This window comes from Actinia tenebrosa, unplaced genomic scaffold (genome assembly GCF_029948245.1).
Source record: "Actinia tenebrosa isolate PJP-AT-01 unplaced genomic scaffold, QUT_ActTen_1.0 PGA_scaffold1__47_contigs__length_23844297, whole genome shotgun sequence".
NCBI classification, from domain to species: Eukaryota; Metazoa; Cnidaria; class Anthozoa; order Actiniaria; family Actiniidae; genus Actinia; species Actinia tenebrosa.
In genome coordinates, this window is record NW_028292578.1 from 15,780,182 (window position 1) to 15,800,470 (window position 20,289).

Here is a 20,289-nt window from a genome sequence, read left to right on the forward strand (position 1 = left end):
TAAAATATTTTTGTTTAAAGAGTATTTATTTCCTTATATCAATAAGTATGAAATAACACAGTGCTATCTTATAAAAGATATTTCCAAACAAGACATACTTTGCAAGTTTACAATGAACGCTTAGTTCATTTTTGCATAATACATAAAGCTTGGCTTGGCTACTTTTTAAGCATTTCCACAATTTCCTTACACATAGGTGTGGCAGATGCTGGGTTCTGGCCAGTCACAATGCGTCCAGATTTCACCACATTGGCCTGAAAGTTATCAGCTGCTAGAAATTCTGCACCATGTTCCTTAAGCCTTGTCTCCAGTAAGAAGGGCATGGGATCAACCAGTTTGACAAACTCTTCCTCTTTGTTTGTGAAACAGGTAACCTTTTGGTTCTTCACCAAATAATCTCCATTTGAAAGCTTAGTATTTACAATACCTAGGGGGGAAAATAATGTGAGAAATATAAAAGATTTAGATACTCTGATCTAAATGTGTGATGCTGAGAGAAAAGTAGGAAACTGCAACACATATCTCTTTTAGAATAACAAATTAATGAAAAATACTGGGGTTTTTTCTACAAAAAAAAAATCAAATTCAGAGAGTGTGCAGGAAAAATTATGTGACAGTGTCATTTAGATACCCTTGTCTAAAATTGACCAATAAGAGCATGTGAAAGAACTTCGTTATTTAAAAAAATAGATTCAATATATTTCTGCAAAAGCAGATGGACGTATGGACATCACAGGAACATCACACAGCCCAACATAACCAGATTTTTTATGAAAACAGGAAAGGGAATTTCTAAGGACATTAAATATATTGTTGAATATTTAATCTTATTTGGATTTTCATGGGAAATACGACACACTAGACAGTAATTTCTTTCCTTCTGCAATGCCTTAAGCACATTTTCCCATACAAATCCTAATAGAATCTTTAAATTTAATGCAATTTCTATTATTCTACATGAGCTGAAACTTTGAAGGTGCTCTTTCCATTTATGGGATTCTTTTTCATGTGATTGCTTTGTTCAAGGGGAGTAGTGTTATTACAAATTGCCTGCTACTAATATTGTACTAATTCCATAGCCCAAATAGATGCACACCAACTAACCTGCCGGCCCATGACATACTGCAGCAACAATTCCTCCCTTTTCATACACACTTGCGACAGCTTTATTTAGGACTTCGCTGTTGGGGAAGTCAAACATGGGACCGTGTCCTCCAGCACAGAATATCACATCGATGCCAGACAAATCTACTTTGTCAATAGCAATGGAATCCTTAAAGCTGCTGTCCTTGTCATTGATATTGAAGTCCTTCCTAAAGGGTTTGCATTCTTCGTCTTGTTCAAAAGCCTCGAAACTTGAAGGGTCCTTGTGGTGTTAAAAAATATTAACTAGATGGTTTAGTTTGATTGAATGGCACATTTTTCATGTCAGAGTAATTAGAGACTTTTCAAAATTTATTAAAGGGGGTATGGTTGAGAAAATTTCTTTCAAGAAATTTTAGTGATCCTGCATGAACCATTCAATACTTATTGGAGGAGGTATGGTGAGAAAATGGGAGGCCTCTCAAGAAATTTTGGTGGCCTGCAAAAGTGGGGTCTTGAATGTGCGAAATAATTGATGAGTTGGGTCGTTGGGTCCAAAAAAGATTAGGCATACGAATAAGGGGCTGGACAAATAAAATGTAAAAATATTCAAAACTCACTACTTCGAGAACATACTTATGTAACCACGTAAAAAAAAAGCAAACAAAAAAAACACAAACTTTTCTCAAACTTACCATCGGAGCATTGCCTCCCTTTGGACTTGCCATAATGATCTCATATCCAGCATTCTTGAATACCAAATATGGGTGAGCTACTTCTGGCAGATACCAACCAGTCTTCATGTCCAAGTTACCCATCTTACCTTGGTTGGTTAAAACAAGTAGAACCTTGACCATTTTGAGTGTCTGTTTTCAAAAAAGAGAGTGATGAAGAGAGCATTTTTATGTAGTTTGCTACTGATCACACGTCAATTTGTTTTACATTTTCTACGATTTAAGACTGTGCATGACAACAGGACTTCCGTTTATAGACTGTTTTCTCTTCCTTAACGATAAACAAGCGATAGTTTTAGGGTACATTCGATGTATTTGGTTTGTATAGTTAATAAATTTCGCTCAACATTGTTTAAAATTGGAATATTCGTATCGTCCAACAGCTTTAAAACTTTGAACCATAGCCAATTAAATATAATGTAACCTCAGTCTCTGCACCGTAAACTACGTACCTGACCAGATTTGAAAAGCAAGTAGTTGAATAATTTTTCGTAGCTAACTGACTCTTATCTATGGTAGTTCCAAAGTTGTTTTAGAGGGTGGGGTAGAACTTGAAGGAATGTTATGTAACGCCTAGACAATTGGGCTCCCTGTGGTTCAAAAATTTAACGGTAATAGAATGATAAATGGGTCTTCCAAAACATTCAAAATATCTAAAACAAATTAAAGTCATCAAATGCATATCAATTAAACTCACAAAAAAAACTGGATAATGTTGAAAAGAAAAGAAAAACCGTACTTTCCGCAGGCATGTATGGGAATGATGCGTTTGGGATACCTGTGGCGGATCGACTTGCAGGGATTTCGTCTTGGGAAGAAAATGGAGTCGTTTGTATCTGAACTCGCACAGGAAGTTCGTTGTTCCTTGTGTAAGGACAGATTCATAGAGCCAAAGCTTTTAGGATGCTTTCATGCGTTTTGTATAGCATGTATCAAGAGACATGCTCAGTTACAGTCGGATGAAGAAGGAAATAATAGGGGAAATATCTTCAATTGTCCCGAATGTTCATCAGAAACTTCGCTCCCTGAACTAAGCGACGTGAAAGACCTAAACCCAAGCCCTCTGCATACAAGAATCTTGAAGGTTCTGGAATTCGTAGAGAGTGACAAGGTTTGCTCTATTTCTAATAGTCATTCGACAGCTTCCTGGTACTGTTTTGAGTGCAGTCGCTCGTTGTGCGATGAATGCCGGATGAACCACTCGCTGTTTACAAAAGATAATCATAAAGTTGTTTCCCTTTCCAACCTAAAAAAAGAAGACTTCGAGTTCATGCTGGCCAAAGAAGATAATTGTTATCATCATAGTGATTGCAAACTGGATTTTTTCTGCCAAAGTTGTGATATTTTGATATGCTTTGAATGTTTAAAACTTGATCATGCTGACCACAAAACAATCCTAAACGAGAAGCATGCCACAACAGTCAAAGACTCTCTAGACGATCAACTGAAAAAGTTAAGCATTCAGGAACAACAGATGTCTTCTGATGTTAAAGTTTTAGAATATTTTGCTGTAAACACCAAAGAAAAAGGAGAAATGGCGATAAAAGAAATTCAGGCCAAAGCAAAGGAAATCATCGAGAAAGTGCAAGAAAGTGAAAGAGAATTGATTAAACAAATCCAAGAACAGATTGATAACAGTGAGAAAGAAAAGAGGAAGGGTTGGAATGTGCTTAATAAGACAGAAAGAGCCAAACGTTTCTTAAATCAGGCGATTGAAAAACGTTTACCAACAAGTCATATGAAAAATGCCCAAGATTTATTGTGTCCCATGACTGATGATGTCGTACCAAGCGTTCAGGAAAATTCTGAAGTCGTATTTGTCCCAAGTGAAGAATGTATTGGGTTACTGAAAGTGGGACTGGGAAAACTGACTCGTGAGGAGAGCTACAGCTATGCCAACAAAGATGATAATGGGGGAGTTGAAGACGATTTTACACTCATAGATGGAATTATCTGTGAAAAGAAAGAAAGATACAGCAGGAAGAGGGGAAAAGAAAGGATAAGAAAAAAGAAAAGAGAAACGAAAAGAGAAAATCAGAAAACTGAAAATGAGGAGAAAACAAAGCAAGTTGAAAGGACTCCTACTGCTCTCCTACTGAATTTCTCGAACAGCCACTGTTTCCCTTGCAACGAGCAACTAATAACTGGGCCTGACTAATGACACAATATATGTTTACTAAGAGGACATGTTTCGGAATGGAAAACCATAGAATAACTGAGGAAAACTAATCGAATTGTGCTGGATGCCAATCAATGAGGGACTGATTATTTATCAACTATTGGGGGCCGGAGAATTTAAATATATCAAACATGCAAAAGAGTGGATATCAGTTCAGGAAAAAAATGAAATAAATAAAGGAGCGCATATGTAAAACCTAAAAAGGAGGCAATGTGATTCCACTTTATTCTAATATAACTAAAACTCTAAACCTAAACCTACAAGGAAAAGAGCGAAAGCCAGTCATGAGAAAACACCCCCCCCCCCCCCCACCCTTCCCCCAAAAGCGAAAGCTTTTGCGGGGGAACAGGGGAGCAAAAGTAAAAGGGGTTGCAAAATATATACACTTGGATACTCAGTTTATGTAATCAGAAAACTGATCAGAAAAATAGAAAGAGTACAAAGGAGAGCAACGAAGTATATCCTCATGCTACCCTTCATGACAGATACTCCTTATGTTGAAAGGCTTCAGCGCGTACGCCTTTTGCCTCTGACATATTGGCACGAATATCTGGACATAGTATTCCTCTTCAAAGTCATCCACGGCCATGCCTTGCTGAATAACAGCATCAAACCTACAGAACGCCGAATAAAACAGTACACCCGTAGCAACACAGCACCTGAAGACATCATCACCCTAGATATCCCTCCACACAGATCCCTGACCTTCCAAAATAGCTATTTCATACGGTCTGCACGAATCTGGAACATCCTACCTACTGAACTAAGAAAAAGAACACTCACTCTGTCTAAATTCAAAACCTGTCTCTTCTCTCACTACAAGTCTGCTCTCCTGTCCCTCTACGATCCTGAAGACCCGCGAACGTGGAAATCTGTGTGTGTCAAATGCCATCAAACAAGAACACTGAAAGGAACTTTGAAATGCTGTTTTTAACTAAACGTATATGATCGATTCTGAATATGCCAATATGAGAGACACTCTCTTCTGATCATGTCTGTAACTATGTAGCTTGTCTTATTTAACTTTTTTAGTCTCTAGGATCGTGTTAGTTCAGCTAATGATTCTTTCATGTAGTTTGTCAGTTTAGCTAAAAGGACGATTTAATTTATTATTAAAATAATCTTATAGATCGTATAGATTAAGGATTGATTTAAGTCGTTTAGTTGACTTTAAGGATCAAATAGAAAAGTTAATTGAAAGGTCTTACTCTGTATAGACCATTTGTCCCTCTTTCCCGGCTTTAGTTGCAAGGATCCATTTAGTTTAGCTTGGAGAATTATTAGCGGGTTAAGTCCTAAGGACCGATTTAGGTCATTTTAGTTCATTTAGTTCATTTAGTTCATTTATTCGATGCCGTTTAGTTGATAGGATCTATTGTAATTGGGGAAAACCTTTAGTAGATTCCTAGCCTCTCTTATTTGATCTCTTATTATTCAGCGATACATTTTGTAGTCTCTTTTCAGTTTAACCCACTAGCTATTGATAACCTAAGAGTTGGCTATAAGTAAAATAAAATAAAAATAAAATAAAATAAATGCAATCAAATGCATAGGTATCAAATGAATCCACCAAAAAAAGAGGATTTGATAAAAAGAAGAGAGAAACTTTCGTTAAGTTCTTATTCCCAGGGAATTATGCGTTTGGGATACCTGTGGCGGATCGACTTCCTGGAATTTCGTCTTGGGAAGAAAATGGAGTCGTTTGTATCTGAACTCGCACAGGAAGTTCGTTGTTCCTTGTGTAAGGACAGATTTCTAGAGCCAAAGCTTTTAAAATGCTTCCATGCGTATTGTAAAGCATGTATCAAGAGGCATGCTCAGTTACAGCCGGATGAAGAAGGGAATAATAGGGGAAATATCTTCAATTGTCCCGAATGTTCATCAGAAACTTCGCTCCCTGAATTAAGCGACGTGGATGACCTAAATCCAAGTCCTCTGCATACAAGAATCTTGAAGGTTCTGGAATTCGTAGAGAGTGACAAGGTTTGTTCAGTGTCTAAAAGTCATTCAACAGCTTCTTGGTATTGTTTTGCTTGTAACTGCTCGATGTGCAGCGACTGCCAATCATACCATTCGTTGTTTACAAAAACTGACTACAATCACGAAATCGTTTCTCTGTCGAATTTGCGGAAAGAAGACATCGAGTTCATGCTGGCTAGAGAGGACAACTGCGAAGATCATGTCGGTTACAAACTGGACTTTTTTTGTCAAGAATGTGAAGCGGCCGTCTGCCTTGTGTGTGTGACACGCAATCACTGTGATCACAAAACGATTCCAAATGAAAAGCATTCGACAACAGCTCGAGCCTATTTGGAGGACCGACTTGAAACGTTAGACACACAGGAGCAAACTCTGTCTTCTCACCTTCAAGCTTTAGAGAACATTGCTGTTAAGACAAGAAAAGAAGGGGAGATAACAATAGAAGAAGTCAAGGAGAAGGCAAAGGAAATCATTGAGAAAGTGCAACAACAAGAGAGAGAATTGATAGAGGAAATCCAAAAAAAAATTGAAAAGAGTGAAGAAAGTAAAAAGGAAGTTCAGTGCATGCTTGATCAGAAGAAGAACGAGAAAAGATACATTGGTCAGATGATTGAAAAAAAAATAGCGACGAGAAAGACAGAAAAAATGAAAGAGATGGGCATTTATGCTAAGGATATTATAATCTTAAATGATATAGGGTATATATATGACTCCCAAATGACATTTGTTATGAGCGAAGAGTACTCGAGAATGTTAAATGCACAATTCGGGACGCTGGCGACACTGGCCGGAAAACCGGAGTACGAATACGATAAAAAATCTGGTGCAAAGACAAAGGAATACTTAAGTAGTAAAACATTTTATTCCGGTTTAATCAAAGAAAAGAGATCAGACCTGTGTTACGAGAAAGAAATGAAAGACTATGAGGACGAAAGAGGTGTGCGCTGTCAGAAAGACATTGTCAAATGGAAGGAGAACATTCTCTCACTAACCTATCATCAGGAATGTCAGAAAGCTCAAGTAGATGATTGGAAAGAAAGAGGTAAAGGCTACATGTATGAGGACTGTAAGGATGAAAGTGTCAAATGCAAGGAGGACATTCTCTCATCTGATCATCAGGAATGCAAGAAAGCCCAAGAAGATTATTGGAAAGATGTAAGTCCTAAAAAGAAAAAAAAGGCTAAAAAACTAATGAGGAAAGAAAAAATTGGTTCGATCTGGGATTGAGCTCTACCCTGACTTTGATCAGCCCAGAGGTTGTTTCAGGGTTCAATGTGTTAGTTAGCCATACCCTGACTTTGATCAGCCCAGAGGTTGTTTCAGGGTTCAATGTGTGAGTTATCTTATAACACAATCGTGACAAGATGCTATTGTCTTCTATCAATTAATGAACAAAAGATAAAAGAATCATTATAGGATTACAATACAAGGCTAATTACGACTCTTGTCATGTAAATCAGAGAGTCGTGATCATGAGTGTGTTAGTGATGTGTTTCGATATTCATCAAAGCTGTGAAAATGAACTTAGTTGAAGCAAAGGCTATACTGCTTGCTGGCCACGAGAACTGGACAGCTTGTTGCTAAGAAATGTGAAGTTCAGTTTTGGAATTAACTTTCATCGAGTTAGGGACACCATGGTACTGGAAAAACAATTTGAAGTTTGTTTTTTAGTGAAAAAGTTTGATTTTGAGACGAACTCAAAGCTCTCAAAGCTCGCTGCAAAGCCACACGTTATTACTGGTTGTGATCAACCAAACATTCAGCTTCCTCGCTCTTCGCCGAAAATTAAAAAAGAAAACAAGAAAGAACATGAAAAATCGGACGAGATGGTTAGATATCAAGGGTATAAGCTCCCAAGTTTGTCGCGAAATTATATTCCAAAGGAGAAGAAGAAGAAACAAGATGTAACTTCGCAAGTTAGCATTCAAGGTCAGAAGTGCTTTGAAGAAGACGATGACAACATAACAGGAAAACTGCGAAGTGTGTCTTCCAAATTCTTAGCTCAAAATAGGTGTAAGCCTTGCTTGGTTTCTTCTATTGATAATGTAAGCTTGGTGAATACAGGAGATGAGGATAAAAAGACAAACACGTTTGTAGATGATAATTCTGGTACGATGAACGATAAAGAGGCATTCATGGTAGATCTTTACGATTCAACGAAAAAAAACATTCCCGGTCTTGAAGGACGAAAGGTGAACTTAGAAATGAAGTTAAGAGAAGAAAGGACCCTTAAAAGGATAGAACGTTTGAGAACGCTAAGAATTGAGGAACGTAGACTGATGAAGGAATTTTATTTCCCAAATGCTCAAGAAGTTAACTATAAAAGCTTGGTCTTCAAAGAAAGGACTAGTAGTAAGGACGAATTCACTCAAGTTCGAAAAATTCTGAATTCAGAAAAGAAATGTGGCGCGGAAAGTTCTCAATTTTTCCACAATTTTTCTACCCAAGAAAGACACAAGAGTCGCACAAGAAATACAGAAAGAAAGTTTATTGAATTGCCCAAAGTTGAAAGCTACGATATTCTAACTCCTCGAAAAATTATTGCTAGTGATGTCTGCCACGTGTTTAAAGAGAGCACAGTTGCCAAGGTAACGGTCTCTGATCCAAATAGAGGAGTCGCACTTCAAGATGACAAAGATAAGCAGTGTAAAAAAGCGATTTTGAACGAGATTTTTGCACAGACTAACGTTGTGGAGATGAGGAATCCTTCTCCGGTTCATGGTCTAAAACTGGATCCTAAAAAGGAGCTAGAAGCTATTGACGAAGCATTGAAACTCGTAGAGGAGAGTAACTTGGCAGAAGAAAAGATGCTTGAATTTGAAGCGGAGAAAAAGATGGCAATACGTGTGCCAGTCCAGAAATTTGTTATTCATTTGCCATCAATATGCTGAGGTAAACTTTATAGTTCGATAAGGAGAAAAAGCCAAATAAATAAGTACAGACACAGTTATAGTTACATAGGCATGCTTGCAATCATAGTTAAGTATGTTGCAATTTATCCGAGTCTCCGCTCGACGTCCGGCGGACAATAGGACTCTATAAAGGAAGTCTTGCGTTTTCGCACGAAAATATTCAAATCAACAAAAGCCGCTACGATACAAAATGTGACGCAAGAAGTGACAAGACTGGATAATAGAATGTTATTAGTAAATCTATATATTGTTACAGTTGCCAATTCTTTTATACTATGATTTTACGAAATTTATACCATTTTTTACCGAAATAATCGATTCTGCGTAGCTTAGTTTTCATCCACTTGTACTCTAACGTTATAGACCTATGGTCTTGATCGTAGATCGCGTTGCCATGGCCAAACGAAAGATATGCAGAGAACAATTCCTCTCGGGACTCAGTAAAAGGGGTCTACTTATAAGACTGTTTACGCCAGGTTTTTATTCATTGTTCTTAATATCCTAATAATCTCGGTACGTTTTCTTCAAAGAACCCGTATACGTTTCCAACGGGTGTGTAACGAGCCACTATAAAAGTAAAAGTCAGGCCATTCTTTGTCACCACAGCGATACCAACACCTAGTTTTGTTGTAGACTTCCAGACGACCTGAGAAAAAAAGAAAATAGAAAAGGAGTCATATAATGATACACCTCTACGAGAGTCCCAGAATTGGGAGCCGAGCGCACGCGCGTTTTGGCGGGAAGCTTCGTTCCAAAGATTTTTGTCACTAGAGTTTTCTACTATCATTACATGAAATATAATGTCTTTTTTTGGGAATAAAATTGAATTTCATTGACATTGAGTAGCTAGATGCATCATTGCGAAGCCAGTAGTCAAGGCGTATTTTGAACAAATCTTATGGCAAGTTAATTATCTAAGTGTAGTCATATTGGGATACCTGTGTAAAGTGGCCTGTAGCGGAACTGAAGCCAGGGAAGTTGAAGCTGTAGAGTTTTATTTCGTCGTACCTGAAAAAACGCAATAAAATTAAGTTAGCAGTTTATCACGACACCTCACTAGTTTTTCTTCCATAGCGTTATGCTTATCGGCAAAAGAAACTAACAAAAACAAACAAAAACAAAAACAAAACAAAACAACAAAAAAAAGAACGAACAAAAAAAAAACAAAAGCAACAACTATTTCTTTAACGAAAAATTAAATTAGAAAACAATTACCGTTATACATTGTACATACCAAGCCTGAACAGCGTCCGAACACGACGCTATCGTACCAACAGGGAACGACCCCTTGTAGTAAAGGTTTTCCCCATAGGCACCATTGGGGGTACTGTGTTGCAACACAACATGAGGCTTTTTTGCGAGAGAGAGAGCCCAGTCCGCGGATGCAGAAGCCAAGGATGCATCCCATTGTAGATGTGGAACACCGTGTAGTGACCGCTTTCTATTATGGGCGGCAAGACATTCTGCAATATTAACTATAACCGAAAAGAGAGCAATAACGATCAGACATACACTGACTTCGTTCGAGTGACCACGAAACGATGGCTCCAAATCGTTTTGATGAAATACAGTAAATGTATGAAGACATCAAGTGCAACCTCGATCGACTCGGAATCATTGTTTGGTGATCAGTCAACCGAATGTTATGATAAGATATGTTATGTTGTGAATATGCTGACGTCAGACCCACCGAACAATCAGCGCGAAAGTATTTTTTAGCCCAGCTGAGCAATCTGATGGGATCACAGTATCGAGATGGACTGCCCTAGTAATTTTCCCTGTTCAATATTGGCTTTTTATAGAATATGAAGAAGGTTATGCCGGGATCAATATAAATTCTGTAAGTCCGCGGTTATTATGTCAAAATGCAAAAGAAAACAGTCTTTGCAGGCTCAGAGCTTGTAAGATACGACTCAGAAATGTAGGAAGAAATGCAAATAGAATACGTTACTTACAGGTTATGATACGAGCACTTGGACCATCTGCATTGAAAAAGAAGAATGTTAAGTTTAACGTACCTGGCTCTTTACTTGGGGTGTAATGTTTTCCCATTTCAGGTCACTTGTCATTCCCTAGAGTATCACTTTCTTTGTTTAACGGTTGCGCATCAGAAGACACGTGAATATGGACACAACTCACAAACGAGGAATCTTATTCTTAAGAGAATGACATGTGCTTTTAATACAATGGGCAAGTATAATAGCCAAGCTAAAGAGGTCTATTTTTATTTGGCTATATTTGATAATCAAACGCTTTGATGTTAATCAACCTGTGCCTGGGGTGGGCTACATGTCTCAGAATCCCTTGCATAAGATAGTAAATGACAATGAAACAGCAGCCATGTGGTTGATCTTACGACTAAGCTAATGATCATGAGGAATGCTTTGTTCTCGTCAACCAACATGGCGGTTATGACGTAACATGCACCCCAAGAATAGCACTCGAGGTCTTATAATTATCCAAAGTAAAGCGGAGCCCTGCATGGACTAGACTAGATGTTGGAAAATCATATAAAAAAATAGATGTGAACATTTTTCTTAGTAAAAACTTGAATATATGTATGTTTTACTTAGGCTCTGAACAGCTCAGGACCTAGCCTAGCGATTAATATATAGGCTAGTATTGTGATTGTTTTACTTACATGCTGTTATTTCTTGAACACTTGGGGTCTTTGAAACTTGAGCTTTCAAAAAACAGAGAAAAGATAAGTTACTGTACACAGCCGTGTAAAACAGGACACCAGGAACCATGTAGCTTTGTATCCCGTCATTGATCCGTGTTTGGTTACCAAGACGACGAAAGCTTTCATATAAGATTTGACGCGAGACTAACACTAATCTGGCTCTAAACAGCTCAGGCATAACTGAGCGGTAAATATATAGGCTAGTATTGTAATGCTAGTAGTGCACTCTCCTCTCATCTCTGGGGTTTCAGGTTAAATTCCCGAATTTGACATCACATATGTGAGTAGAATTTGAAACATCTCTCCCTTAAAGTCAAGGGATTTCCTCCAAGTTCTGAGGTTTTCCTCCCTCTTCAAAAATTATTTTGCTAAATCCCGATTCGATCTGTGAGGCACTAGTTGTACCCTGACTTAGATCAGCCCAGAGGTTGTTTCATGGTTTGATCTGTGAGGTACTAGCTGTACCCTGACTTAGATCAGCCCAGAGGTTGTTTCATGGTTTGATCTGTGAGGTACTAGCTGTGCCCTGACTTAAATCAGCCCAGAGGTTGTTTTGTAGGGTTGATAAAATTGAAGTTTTATGCTAGCCAATAAAGTACTACTGGTCAAGACTTTAGCAATGTGCACAGTTTAAATTGCATAAAATCAATATATGACAGACTGAACCTGAAAGTGGCCGACAAAAAGACAACCTTCCCCGGTTGGATAGGGGAGCAAAACTTGAATGCTTGTCCGGAAAATCTGGGCGCAGAAAAAGCCAAGAAAGCCGGATAGAATAATAAGAAATATCTTATACTTACATGGAATTTTGTAAGCAGGCTGTCTTGTAGCTACAAAGGAATTAGAGAGTCAATTCAAAGTTAAATCCTATAACAAGGAATATTGATTGATAGAACAGTAAAAAATATCTTATACTTACATGGAATATTATAAGCAGTCGGTCTTGTAGCTACAAAGGAATTAGAGAGTTAGTTCAAAGTTAAATCCTATAACAAGGAATATTGATTCAAGGGCGGATCCCGGGTTTTTTGAAGTGGGGGGGGGGGGGGGGGTCTCAGGGGTAAATTTTGTGGGCAAAGGAATCCCAGTCGCATTTTTACCATAGGAAGCCCATTTGACCTCAGGAATGACAGGGGGGTCGCGACCCCCCCGACCCTCCCCCTGGATCCGCCCTTGTTGATTGATAGAACAATAAAAAATATCTTATACTTACATGGAATATTGTAAGCAGGCGGTCTTGCAGCTACAAAGGAATTAGAGAGTCAGTTCAAAGTTAATCCTATAACGAGGAATATTGATTGATAGAACAATAAAAAATATCTTATACTTACATGGAATATTGTAAGCAGGCGGTCTTGCAGCTACAAAGGAATTAGAGAGTCAGTTCAAAGTTAAATCCTATAACGAGTAATATTGATGGGTGGATTTAGTTTATAAATCTACATAACGACTTGATAAATTCATATAAAACGATATTGGTGTTCGGCTAACCCACAAAGTGGAATGGAAAAACTTTACAAATAAGAAAAAACTTGTTATCGCTAATCATCACCGCAATGTACAGCAGTTGCGCAGCTCAACTGAAAGCATAAGAAGGCACCTATGGCAACTGCTATACAGTCTATGTATAGCTCGATTTGTCTTAACAAGGAACATGAATATAGCTAGCGTACAGAGTCGCTCTCATGCACTGAAGCTGTTGAGGGACAACAGCAACTGCACCCCCCCCCCCCCCCCCCCCATCCATCCTTCTCCGTCAAAATTAAACGCATGCGCAAATTGGAAAGACATGTATGTTGTTACTCAAAGTTAAGCCATTACGTGTGCAATCTCCACAATTTATTCTGCAGTGTTTGATCATCCACTTATAGTATCGACTATTCCACTGACAGTGTCGTATCCAGTCTTTACAAGACTTGTGCTCTTTGTACCATCTTGGACAATCTAATGAGAAAATATAAATTGTGAAAACCTTTACTATCGTAGCTAGCTAGACATTAGATTTCTCTAACAAGTCGTAACTCGAGGATTCCCGTTTTTATAATATGACGTTTTTTGATCCAGTTTGGGCGTAGCGCAATAGATCTCTTTAGCTTGTATTTTCCCATTTCAGACCACGTGTCATTCTCTTAAGAATAATATTATTTGTTTCAGTCGTATCCATATTCATGTGTCTTTTCATGCGCAATCAGTTAAACAAGGAAATGATACTCTAGGGAATGACACGTGGTCTAAAATGGGAAAACATTACGCCCAAGCCAAAGAGATCTTCTATACATAGGATTATTCTTGCGTTCCCGAGCGCAGCCGTTCCAATCTTTTACACTAGTATATAAATGCAATATAGTAAATATAAAACAGAATAGGCGATCATATTTGAAAAAACGTATTTTCTCAAACAGAAATTACTAAGAAAAAAATACTGATTTAGTTCAGCGTTTGAATGGTTTCTCTTCCGTCCCCCATGCGTCAATTGATTCTTCTGGCTCTTCATGACTACAGAACTTCAACAGAAATCTCACCCTTTAACTAGGAAATGATCATTAGTTTAACCGTCCATCCATTCATTTCCCATTTATAATTTATTATCTTAGTTTCAAACTAACCTGTTGGTATCCTGGTCGCTGATTTCCTTCCATAATATCGGTTATAATAACCCCACGAGCTTTTCGACAACTCTACTCTTACTAACAAAACGACAAGAAACAGAAATACGACAGATGTGTTCATCGCGACGAAACTCACAGCACTAAAAAATGTGCCTTTGGTCTAGATATCAAAACTACTATAGCTTGGTAATCCAGGGTTATTTATAGCCATGTTTTTACCAGGGAAGCCAATATCTTTCTAATGCCAGGTAAGCCTCGCGTTGCCAGATAATTAATAATTTTTGAAAGTCTTCGCAATGTGATATTTCATTTCCTGGCTTATCTCCGCACGTAACCGCTATATGTAGATAGTTTGTTCAATAATTGCTGAAAAGCCCAAAATTCAGTCAAATTTGGAACTGAGCTGAGTAATCTGAAGATTCGTAATTAGTACCGCAATTAGAAATGGCAATTTCAACTAAAATATATTTCATATTTTTATATATTTTATATTTAGAGTTTATGCGTGAAAAAATATTTTCTGTGCTGCTTGGAGTTTTCCCCAAAATTACCTTAAGGCTTAAAGTTAAGCTTATCTTAATGCATGATTTCTCATTAAGTAAGAAAATTGAAAATTAACTGGCCCAAATCTAGGGCGTAATGTTTTCTCATTTCAGACCACGTGTCATTGTCTTTAGAACAAAATACTATGTTTGAATTTTATATGCGTGCTCATGTACGTGTCTTCTCATGCACAACTACTAAACAAAGAAATGATACTCTAGGGAATGTCACGTGGTCTGAAATGGAAAAACATTACGTCCAAGATAGAAAGGATTTGGTCAATTTTCAGTCACCTAATAAAGTCCTACTAAATGTTTGTACTTTCAATATCTTAATTGGATCCTGCCGCCACAGTTGTTATGGGTACGCTACATTTCCCAGATATCTATTCCTTACTTTAATTAGTTACTTTTTCCCAGTTTTTAATTCATTTTCTTTTTTTCTTTTTTTTTTTTTTTTCTCTCTCAGTTTTTTAAGCATCCGTCACGTTTGATTAACCATTCGACATCTTGTTCTTTAGTTATTGACCATTTTATTGCTGCATTACATCTGTTCTTCCTACTCCCATAATTCGTGCTACGACATGCATTAATCTATAGATTCTATACCTTTCCCGTCTTTTCTACTGTTCCCATGATAACACCCCTAAGTCAGTCTACTTGCCCCACTAATTCCATACTGACATCTATCTCCGTCACCATGAAGCCCATAAATAACACAAGCTCTTTATAACTTGTTTTCCAAAGTCACGTACGACTTCTAGAAAATTCTAGTCTTCGTAAAAATTATATAAACGACATACACCTATTCGAAAAATGGCGACCAATTTGAATAACTATTGTTCTGCACTGACTAGCGACTGACTAGCCTCGTGTTCACGTAGAAACACAAAAGTGCTCAAGTTTCACATGTATGAGAGGCTAGTCAGTCGCTGGGCAGTGCATAACAATAGTTATTCTAATTTTGGTCGCCATTTTTCGATTAGGTGTATGGACAGTCGCTGTATTCTAGGCCTGCGTTCCTCACGGTCAGCGCGGCCATTGCCATCGATACACATTTACTGGTTCTTTGATAAATATATTGTAAATAAGTAAGAGATTGAAGTGTGAAGTTTTGGTGAGATCAAAATATTCATAGAATTACAGGTGATTTCAAAATGAGAAAATTTCACGCGTTAACTAAAAGGGTTCATTGCAGACTTCTGTTGCTGACCTTGAAGGAGCGCAGGCCCTGACTAAATCAAGGTGAAGTATTCATCTCTTGTGGCGCAGTGGGGTAGGTTACTAAAATTTGTAAATGTGTCTTACTTAACGCTAACTTAGAGTGTTTTTCCTATTTTTATGACCTAGAAAAGTTTGAGACATCTGTTTTTGACTTCCGTAAATCAAAAGGGAAAAAATACTAGTAAAAACGTACTCTGTTAATAATTTGATGTACGGATGCCAAAATACGAGAAAATATTAGTGACATCTGGAGTTGTTTGTTTCGAAGGAACATGAAAAATGGTCTATCAAGACTCCTATTACTTATAAAGGTAAATTAAAAGGGTAAATTTTACACTGTGAAAAGATGAAAAAACTTACTGACGTTTCGGACGCCAGTCCTTCGTCGGAGTAAAAGAGAAAAGTGGTAGAAAGGAGTGTGTAAATACTGAGAACAAGACAAAAGAAACCAATAAGAACCGGCAAGGTGGGCAAGGAAACGAAAACAGCAATCAAAGGACAAAAGAGTGGATTGGTTAAAAGCAAAGCGTTCATTTACTTATAAAGAGCAAGATATTTATTTATGTCTTCACTGATTTACGTCTGGCTTGCTTTACTTTGAGGGAGGCAGTACGTTTGCAGTAAAATATCCTGGCATGTTCATATTTCCAGGCGGTGTGTAACGAGCCACCACGAAGGTGTACGTGAAACCATTCCTGGTGACTGCAGCGATACCAACACCTACTTTGGTAGTTGACTTCCACACGACCTGTAAACCGAGGACTTACAATATGAATATCTATCCAAATTATTTCCTTCTATAAAACATGCAGTTTACGTTAAGGGTTTAAAAAAGTTAAGAGTATTATCCGATTTCCACGTAGTGGGTTGCCTCGAGCAGCGAGTAGCAATCAGAATAGTGGTACTTCATTTTTTAGCAGCCAGTAAAACAAGTCAGTATATTGGGTCTGGAAAATAATAAGCTTTAGCAAGAGAATATGAACTAAGAGAAGGAATCCCCGTGCCCCATCATGTGCACACTTTGATGCTATTTTTAGAATCTATTCTAAAATATCATCCAATTATATCCTTTATTTAATCGTTTGATTTTCTGCACGCGCATGTTAAGCGCGCGCTCTACGCTGTTTGTTAACGTTTTCTTGTGCGCTTTTCTTATACGTGTTCAAATGTTCAAATCTGCCCTCAACATGAAAGGCCGCTATATAGGGGGAATTCCTTCTCTTAGTTCATTTTCTCTGGGATCTAGAAATAGGATTCAATTCATTCATTTACCGACTGGTACTAACTTTTGTTTGTTTAAAGATGGTAGGAGATGATGGGATGCACATGCAATTTTCCAGAGATAAAAGTCGCCATAATATATACCTGTGTAAAATGTCCTGTTCCCGAGGAGAAACCAGGATTATTGAAGTCGTAGTCCTTGATTTCTGAATACCTGAAAAGTAATAATATAATAAGTAATAATAATAATAATAATAATTAAAATAATAATAATAATAATGACTTTATTGACAATAATAATTCTTCAAGATACAATCAGTAATAATAATAATCCTTTACATAATACAATAATAATAATAATAACAATGATGATGATGATGATGATGATGATGATGATGATAAATAATAACGGTTTATTAGCATTCCACCAGGTGGCTCTCCTATGCTAAATAATTAAAAATATAATTTAAAAAATATACATATATAATAGACTTCGGCTTGGACATAGTAAGTTTTCCTATTTCAGACCATGTCTCGCATTCTCTTGAGAATAAGAATCTTTGTCTGAGCTTGTATCCATATATTCATTTGATTGTCTTCTGATTTGAGCCGTTAAACAAAAAAAGATAATCTAGGGAATGACACGCGATCTGTAATCATGGGAAAACATTAAGATCAAGGAAAAGAGGCCCATACATTTTTGAGTAAATATTACCCACCATGACTCGACAGCACGTTTGCACGATGCCACCGTACCAATAGCAGAGGTCGCCGAGTAGTAAATGTTTTCACCATACTGATTATCCGCATCACTGTGTTCCAGTTGAACGGAGGGTTTTTTTGCAAGATACAAGGCCCAGTCGGCCGATCCAGAAGCCAAGTCAGCGTCCCATTGCAAATTTGGGGCACCGTGTTTGGAGCGGTTCAAATTGTTGGCAGAAAGACATTCTGAAACGTCAACTTCAAAGAGGATAAACTACAATCAGTTTTGCCTGATCTGGTAAAGAATTTCGACATATTGGCCATTGTGAGGTCAAGAAAAAAACAAGTCCGAGTTGGGATTGCAGTGCTTTGTGGGAATGTTTTAGGTGACATATCTTAAAGATAACATCTACTTCGTCCCTTAAAATAGTCTAACTCGACCCAGTTTTTTCCTCAACCTCGCTCCGCTAGAAAGGGCTCGAATTCTCAACAAGAATCTCCACCCACAACTTATGCATGCCAATCTATTTCTACCCACACAAATCAAGAATATCTCCAAGCACAACCCATGTTAAAGACTGTTTTTTTACTTACACGTGATCTTTTCTGGAGTCGAGTATGGAGGTGGAACAGCTGAAATGAAAAAGTAGTGATTAGGAGGGGACTTATGTATTCGGCTAGAAAATGAGGAAGGATGGAACGAGTTATTAAACAGGGGAAATTGAGAAAGCGAGGGAAGAAGTGAATAAATAAATGAATGTGTGAGGATGAGGGTGAATTATAGTGTGTAAATGCGTGTGTGGGTAAGTTGGTGGGTCTGTAAGTTATGTATACAGTATCAGTGGCCGTGTTGCCGATACAAACTCGAGGCGTAGCAGAGAGTTTGTGTATCGGATACAACACGGACACAAATACTGTAGATTGCTTATCAAACGTCTAGGTTAGTTCCTTTGTGTTTCACTAAAATTTTCAAAATTCAAGTAAATCTGGCCAAAAAATCCAAGTTAAAGTTTATGCAAATGAACACGATTCTGTATCAGATTTACAACACTCTTCACCCGGTCGTGATTTCTGTTGTGTTTTCCTCATAAATTATTAATGAGTTTGATAATGAGTGATTGAGTGAGTTAGTGAGTGAATGCATGCCATACAATAGATATCTCTTCATTCTCTTGAAAATAAGATTAATTTTTTAGTTATTTCCATGTGTCTTCTCATGCACAACCGTTAAACAAAGAAATAATACTCTAGGGAATGACACTCGATTGGAAATGGGAAACAGTGCGCCCAAGGTAAAGAGTCTATATTAAAGACCCCATTTTATTAGGTGATATGTCATGTTATCAAACCTTTGCATACTCCACAAGTGACTTTGCAGTTTTCCCGCATCCAATTTTCGTACACGGAGTTTTGACAGTCGTTCACCCAGCCCTCACATTCTCTGGGTTCAACATAAGTACTTTCGCAATCTGAGATCAAAGATACCATCAATCATTTTATGGCGGTAAAACCCAAACTAAAAACTAAAAATAACTTAAACACTGCATTATAAGTAAAGTGTGATTTTAAAAAAAAAAATTGTTTGACAATATTGTTCAGTATAGATCTCTCCCTTGATTCAGCGAGGTTCTTCTCCGGACGAATCTCCAGTGTTCCTTCCTTCACAAAAACTAACAAGTAAAATTCCTATTCCATTCTAAGAGTGACACTTGAGCCGTGCCCTGACTTAGATCAACCCCGAGGTTGTTTCAGGGTTTGATCTGTGAGTTAGCCATGCCCTGACTTAGATCAGCCCAGAGGTTGTTTCAGGGTTTGATCTGTGAGTTAGCCATGCTCTGTTGTTTCAGGGCTCGATCTGTGAGACAGCCTTTCTCTGACTGTTTTTTTAATTTGAGGAATGGATAATATTAGAAGATTTGAATGTCTATTATCCGTATTTTCGAGCAATACCGTGGTACTGTGCGCTGCGTTTCGACTATCCCAATCCCGTAAACTAAATGATTCTCATCCATAAGATCAGTGTATGGAAGAAACCCTTAAGAAAAAAAGACCTTTTAAAACCATAGAACTGACACGTTTACCTGGGATAGTTCTCTTGATTTGTTGGTGGTCCGATAGCAAAGCCTTGCGGCTCTTTGGAGTTGCTTGCGACAGTGAAATGAAAACGCACAAAAATACAACGGTTTTCAGCATCATTTTGGAATCCAACTCTGAGAAGTTTCAAAATTAATCCTATTCGGTAGGAAAGGAAAAGACTGAACTGAAATACTAGGCAGGGCTTCGTATTAATATCAGAAGTCCTGAGAAAAAAAAGGGTGTCGCAGGCTTTGCTAATTGTTATTAAGTGTTTTAAAAAAACAATAGGACTTTATAGCTTGGCTGGAAGTAAATTAGAAAGTTGATTCTTTCTAAATCCCTAA

The 20,289-nt window shown here is 37.7% G+C and overlaps 4 protein-coding genes across 4 annotated transcripts; 1 reads left to right on the plus strand and 3 right to left on the minus strand.

Moving 5' to 3' along the window:
* Window positions 1-7: 7 nt before the first annotated feature.
* Window positions 8-2,394, minus strand: LOC116288450 (uncharacterized). The gene is made up of 4 exons (XM_031695240.2): window positions 2,270-2,394; window positions 1,779-1,949; window positions 1,105-1,366; window positions 8-427 (listed from the first exon to the last, which is right to left on the minus strand). The coding sequence occupies exons 2-4, from the start codon at window positions 1,938-1,940 to the stop codon at window positions 159-161; spliced, it is 693 nt and encodes a 230-aa protein (XP_031551100.1). The 5' UTR covers window positions 1,941-1,949; window positions 2,270-2,394; the 3' UTR covers window positions 8-158.
* A 5,006-nt stretch (window positions 2,395-7,400) lies between these two features.
* LOC116288448 (uncharacterized) lies at window positions 7,401-9,931 on the plus strand. The gene has a single exon (XM_031695237.2). The coding sequence runs from the start codon at window positions 7,611-7,613 to the stop codon at window positions 8,865-8,867; it is 1,257 nt and encodes a 418-aa protein (XP_031551097.2). The 5' UTR covers window positions 7,401-7,610; the 3' UTR covers window positions 8,868-9,931.
* LOC116288443 (uncharacterized) lies at window positions 9,803-14,332 on the minus strand. Its single transcript, XM_089032483.1, has 9 exons — window positions 14,178-14,332; window positions 13,393-13,515; window positions 12,903-12,932; window positions 12,491-12,520; window positions 12,372-12,401; window positions 11,530-11,571; window positions 10,844-10,870; window positions 10,123-10,363; window positions 9,803-9,896 (listed from the first exon to the last, which is right to left on the minus strand). Exons 1-9 carry the CDS (start codon window positions 14,299-14,301, stop codon window positions 9,803-9,805), a joined length of 741 nt encoding a protein of 246 aa, XP_088888609.1. The 5' UTR covers window positions 14,302-14,332.
* A 900-nt stretch (window positions 14,333-15,232) lies between these two features.
* On the minus strand, window positions 15,233-20,136 carry LOC148909960 (Golgi-associated plant pathogenesis-related protein 1-like). Its single transcript, XM_089032214.1, has 6 exons — window positions 19,951-20,136; window positions 19,219-19,338; window positions 18,464-18,502; window positions 17,887-18,127; window positions 17,312-17,381; window positions 15,233-16,694 (listed from the first exon to the last, which is right to left on the minus strand). The coding sequence occupies exons 1-6, from the start codon at window positions 20,063-20,065 to the stop codon at window positions 16,539-16,541; spliced, it is 741 nt and encodes a 246-aa protein (XP_088888340.1). The 5' UTR covers window positions 20,066-20,136; the 3' UTR covers window positions 15,233-16,538.
* Between the last annotated feature and the right edge of the window lie 153 nt (window positions 20,137-20,289).